We start from the raw sequence: 6025 nt of genomic DNA on the forward strand, positions 1-6025 counted from the left end.
TATAATTGAATAATCACAAGTGATTCAAAAATTATACCACTTGGTTATAGTTAAGAGTTGTCAGTATTCACAATAACAAGATTTGTCTCTTAAATATTAAAAGTTATGTGTGTTTGATGAGAAGAAAATTTGAGTCATTTAGATATTAATTGGATAACCCGAAAAGATAACCAAGCAGATAAAGGATGCTCCAAATAAGGCCAGCTTGATGAGTATCTGCATTACAGAAAAGAAACAAGTTATCGACAATGAAAAGATGGGATATGGGATAAGTTGGTGGTCACTGACCTGAAAAAACAACTAAATGGATAGCCTGCCCTAACTTCTCCATCCATATGAAGAAATCGGATCACCTTGCCATACACCACATTCCATAACCGAGCCATTCCAAACAATTTGCATGGACTGCATAATAACAGTAACCATAAGAACAGGTAATGGAACATCACATAATGTCTCCTCCTATCACCTTACACAAGAAGAGTTTTATTGATATTGGGATCTGTATACGTTATTAGTAACCCACACGTTCAGCCTTTGTTGATAACCTTAAAAACATCAGATAGTAGTGCATGTCATGATGATTTCCACTAGTAATTTTGTTTAGTTTCCATCATGTGTAAAATCAATGACTTTTGCCTATGAAAAAGATTTAGAGAGAGAGATATCATGTAAAGCAAATTTAATATTAGCTGAAATAGCTGATTTTTATTACAAAAAGCCAGCCGGAGGAAGGTACAAGAAAGACTGTACCAATCTTTTTCATAACACAGTTTTATTTTTCCCATCTAACTTGATTATACAAAACAAGGGAAAATACACATTCCTAACCTAAATAGCAACATTAATTTGTCCTATTCTTTTCTTGTTTAGATTCCCTACATTTCCTTCCTTTTTATTCTGCTTGGCAACTTATTTTTGTTCCCTTCCTTTATCTTACATTGAAGAATTAGAAACCAAAACAATCCACTGAGGGTTGTTAATAAGTCCATTCTTGAGGTAGATTCATTTCTTGATGGTGGTGGTTTGTAGCCGGCACGGCCGCCTCCGACTGACCTTTTTGCGGCCTACTCATAGAAGAAGCCGCTGCATTAAGTGGATAAAAAGCATTGGTATTGAACCTTGATGGAACCCCTGTTTTCTCAAAGTGGAGCTTCAAGGCCTGAACTACTCTTGCAGGAATTAGAACTGCGGGGCTTCCTAATCAAAACAAAATCCAAGGTACATGAGAATGGGATATCTAATGTAGGGACTGACAAATCCAAAATTTAACAGTTTAGCTACTATCAAAATATTCAAACAAAAATTGGGTACAGTAACAATGGATTGCAACTAGTAAGCTGAACAAAGTGACTTCACTGATAAGAAGTTAATTATGGTGGTTAATTCAATTATGCAGGTCGATTTTCATAATCGAATCGAACAACTTGATTCACTCTTAATATATATTATTAATATTTATATTATATAAGATAAAAAAATTTAACTAAACCTTAAACCTCAAACCTACTTCTATTATGTTTGGAAAGAAACAAAAGAAAAAAACAAATTTAAGTGATGGAAGATTTGATTAAATTGATTAAGACCTAAGTAAGAGATAAACATCAAACTTTTTTATCTTTTATTTTTAATTTTTCAAGATATTTATCAGAGTGACCTAATAACTAATTCTTCGCACTTGTAAGCTCATTAAGTGGTAGATGCAAGTGATAAATTTTAAAGCTGACTCATACTCAAACATGTCCAAAAAGTAGGTGACCATGGAGACTTTGGAAACACAATATGTGAGAAAAAGTGCAAATCCTAAGGGATAACTGATAGTCCACTGAACACTTTAACTACCCCCAACTAATCCAACCAAACTATTTTGTCTAAATCCTAAACCCTATATTTTTTCGATATCCAGTATCTCAACGTAAATTCAAACCCAAACTAAGAACAAAGAAGGTAACTTATTTTATTTACCTTGTTTCTTGAGTGAATTGCCAGGAGTTGTTCCACGAGGCAAGAAGACACCGGTTCCACAAGAACCAGTTCTGGAACCGGATCCATTAAGGAAAACGGCCCTCATATCAGAACCGGTTTGTTGGTTGCTTTGTTGTTGTTGGTTCAGAAAGTACCAGGGATTATTAGAGGTGGGGGCAAGTTTTTGGCCATTTTTGAACCCTCCAATAGCTATTCCTTTGCTTTGACAATGCTTAGTTTTTGGCTTTTGTTCCCTTTGCTTCATTGCTTGCTCTTGTTTCAGCTTGTAAAACTGTAATATTCATAACAAGTAAAATCACTTCAATTTTCTTTTAAGTCCAAAAAGAAGAACGAAAAAAGAGAAATCATTCATTCTTACTTGGATAGCTCTTATTTGACCATCAATAAGTGCTTGTTTTGATTGAAATCCATGGTAATATCTTGCTGTTTCTTCGTGTATTTTCATATTTTCAAATTTCCCAACCATAGTTGAACCAGAGGACTGAAATGAGAAAAATTAAAAATAAAAGATAAGCTATTTTTTAAAATTTTTTTAAAGAATACCCAGAAGAAATAATCGAATCTTCGTTAAATACCTTTTCATGTTTATCTTCATCTTGAACCATGTACTGAGCCATCTGGCGAGTGAACTCACCGATAAAACAGTCTTCTTCTTCTTCTTCTTCTTCTTCACTATTACTGCTCTCCGTCGAGCTTGAACTCAACTGATCCGACCCAATAGGTGAACTCAACTCGGAGCCAAACTCGGATGAGCCAAATAAGTAAGCCCTGCTTTTGTTGTTGTTGGTATTGTTCTTTTCCATTGAAAGACCATCAAAGTTATCGGAAGGAATCAATAACTCACAGTTGTGTAGGTCAACAACAGCCATCATAAATGAAAATCTACAGAGCTCTGGGCTTTGAAAAATGGAACCCAAAATTTAAAAAAAAAATCAGTTGAAGGGGTTTGATGATGTTGCTATTGGAGTTGCTGGGTGGACAAGATACAATTATTGCCTGAAACACACACACACACACAAAGAACATTAAATAAATAGACAAAGAAGAGATTCCTATGGGACTTCTTAACTGATGTTATAAGGAATCATATTATAGAATCGGCCAAACAGGGCTTTCTCTAATAAAAAAACAAGGACAAGTTGAGTAAAGAATAAGGATGAGATTGCATAGCCTTCTTTTTTTGTCTAATTATGCTTTCAATCACTATCAAATTTAGTTTCATCAATTTAATCTATCCACATATCTGATTTTAAAAAAAATTAGCCCTAAACTCAGTCTCTCTATATGCTCTATTCTCATGAACAAGTATCAAAACCCAAACCAGATAATTAAGGAACGAGGCAAGCTACCATTTACTTGTTTGAATTAAAAATTAAAATCAGGTAAAGTGAAAAGGATTAAATTTGAAGAATTAAAAGAAGAGGGATTAAAATTCAAAGTATAAATATGTATTGAAAATGGTGATATAAGAACTCTAGCAGGTTGGGAGAGTAGACTTTGGTCCAACTACGTTATATGGTAAACACACCTGCCATTTGTTAGGGAGTTGTATTCTTTTGGTTAAATTATTAAATGTGAGGATTGGTAGGTTCTTCCAAAAAAGGAGATCCAAAATTTAAATAGAGTTGTTGAATGAGTTACAAATTTGGTGTTAATGCACTTTTATTATGTTTTGACATTTGAGACCATTAAACCCATCTCAATTTTTTAATTATATAAATCCAATTATAAAAATAGCTAGAGAACAAGTCTAATTTTGGTCACTCTTCCCCCTTTATTTAATTTTTTTATTGTTTTAGTCTTTCAACTTGTATTATTTATTAAATTACCTTAAAACGGATGGAAAAATTAACGTCTCTTAACTTTGTTGACCTGGTTTCCACGTGTATATCACATCAATAATTAATTATTTTAAAAAATATTTAAAAACTTTTTTTATGATTTTTATCATTATTTTTTTATTTTTTAGATTTTAAAAAATTATTTAATTGTTGATGTGGCATTCGCGTGCATGTCATGTTATCAAAGTTAACAAACGTTAATTTTATCATCCATCCTGGAGTAATTTGACAAACGATGCAAGTTTAAAAGTTAAAAGAGGCTAAAATTTAAATAAAAAAATAAAATAATTTTTTTTGTAAAAGTTAAAGGGTTAAATAAATCATTATGCAAAATCATAAACCACTACAATCCAATTTTTTTAATTATACTTTTTCATTATATTTTGATTCAATTTTATCTTTAGTTTTTTTAAATATATATTTTTATTTTTTATATTTTTTCTTGAATGAAATAAAACCCGTTGTTCAAGAATTCTTATACGTTAAAAAAAATTAGTGCATACGTCAAAATTGGTAAAATAGAAAATTGAGAAACTAAAAATAAGGTTTCGTTTGTTTCACTGAAAATGATTTTTAAAAATTGATTTATAAAAAATTACTTAATTTTATGAAAAATTTGATATTTTCTGGTGTTTGGATAAATTTGTGTAAAATATTTTTAATGAAACAAATATACATATAAGATTTTCTTTTTTTTTCTTTTAAAAAATACGACATAAATATATTCATTGTAAATTTTTTTAAATTTACTATTAAAATAAAATTGAAATATTAAATAATTTATTAAAATATTAAATTATATTAATAATTTATTATATGATTAGATATAGATAATTAAATATGTAAGTTTAATAATATTGAAAATTATAATATTTTATTAATTTTAAATATTTTTAAAAATAAAAAAATATTAATAATATAATAATTATAAGTCCGACTTAAGTTAATTTTTATATAAAAATAAAATTACCCATAAAAGAATTGTTTTTTTAGAAAATAACTCACGCTTCTCAAAATGGTAAGTCATTTTACAGGAAAAAAGACTTATTTTCTATTAACCAAGTTGTTTTTCAGGAAACAAACATAAAAAAATATTTTCTGAAAACCATTTTCAGTGAAATAAAACGGAACCTAAATTAAGAACAGGTAAACCTCGGTTTTTGAATTTTTGTTTGTTTTATTGTTTTTTATTTTTTAAACTAAAAATAGGCTTTCTCATTTTTTTGTAAATATAATTGTTAACTTAATTTTTCATAATTTTTAAATTATTATGAATTTATATTTTTGAACATAATTGAACTGTCCAATTCAGTTTTCTCAACCATAAACAAAGCAAAAGCATTACTTTTGACATCTAAAATAAAGAATTTTTTATTTTATTTTATTTTTTACATTTAGCCATTAAGAAAGAGGAGAGGAGATCAATTTGTAATACTAAGTGGACTTTCTTAATATATATATATATATAAGATTGTCTACTTTTTGAGTGCTTTGCTTTTCATTTTGATTAATTAAATTAAAATATATATAATTTTAAGGTTGGGCAGTTAGTCAACTAATAAATGGATTAGGTGAGAATGAATGGTTTGGTTGGATGTATAAAAAAGAGTTAGATGAAATGGGTTTCATTATTGCACTATGATTGGAACCTTTAGTTGGTTTTGGAAGATCATGATTTTGATATCCTATCAGTACATTCCCTTCTTCTTACATCTCCAATTTCACACCTTTTATCACTTCTTAACTTTCTGCTTATCTTCAATCTTTACCTCACTTTCTCTTTTAAGTTTTCACAATTCAATCACCCATACAAGATTTATGTTCAAATCTTTATTTCCATCCTTATATAACTTTTACCCTTCATTTCATACCCCAAATTATGGTTTTTGAATCTCTACGATTACTAAATTTGAGATTTGATCCTTTTATTTACCATTTATGGTCTTCTTGTTATTATTGGTGCGAGAAATTAGTCGAATTTGTTAAAAGGGGACATTTTACATTTATTTGATTGTTTTCGATCATTTATCGAGCTTCTGCCATTATTGGTGCGAGGAAATAATCCAAATTCTTAATATCGTTAATCATTTTACAAGGATATTTTAAGTCAAAAGATTTGTCAGCCTTCTAATAGATTTTTTTTAAAACCAGTCCAGAACGTGATGTTGACAAGGATTATTTTTCTGTGTGTTTTTTTT

At 29.2% G+C, this 6025-nt stretch overlaps 1 protein-coding gene across 1 annotated transcript; it reads right to left on the reverse strand.

Annotated features, from left to right (window-relative positions):
• Positions 1-688: 688 nt before the first annotated feature.
• On the reverse strand, positions 689-3514 carry LOC107950231 (uncharacterized). The gene is made up of 4 exons (XM_016885044.2): positions 2562-3514; positions 2345-2467; positions 1966-2257; positions 689-1200 (listed from the first exon to the last, which is right to left on the reverse strand). The coding sequence occupies exons 1-4, from the start codon at positions 2856-2858 to the stop codon at positions 980-982; spliced, it is 933 nt and encodes a 310-aa protein (XP_016740533.1). The 5' UTR covers positions 2859-3514; the 3' UTR covers positions 689-979.
• Between the last annotated feature and the right edge of the window lie 2511 nt (positions 3515-6025).

This window comes from Gossypium hirsutum, chromosome D03 (genome assembly GCF_007990345.1).
Source record: "Gossypium hirsutum isolate 1008001.06 chromosome D03, Gossypium_hirsutum_v2.1, whole genome shotgun sequence".
Classification (NCBI taxonomy): Eukaryota; Viridiplantae; Streptophyta; class Magnoliopsida; order Malvales; family Malvaceae; genus Gossypium; species Gossypium hirsutum.

Coding starts and splice junctions, on each gene's coding strand:
- LOC107950231 (XM_016885044.2), bottom strand. CDS start 2,858: ATGATGGCTGTTGTTGACCTACACAACTGTGAGTTATTGATTCCTTCC. Junction 2,258..2,344: donor GTCAAATAAGAGCTATCCAA/GTAAGAATGAAT, acceptor TGAATATTACAG/TTTTACAAGCTGAAACAAGA. Junction 1,201..1,965: donor CAATTCACTCAAGAAACAAG/GTAAATAAAATA, acceptor TGTTTTGATTAG/GAAGCCCCGCAGTTCTAATT.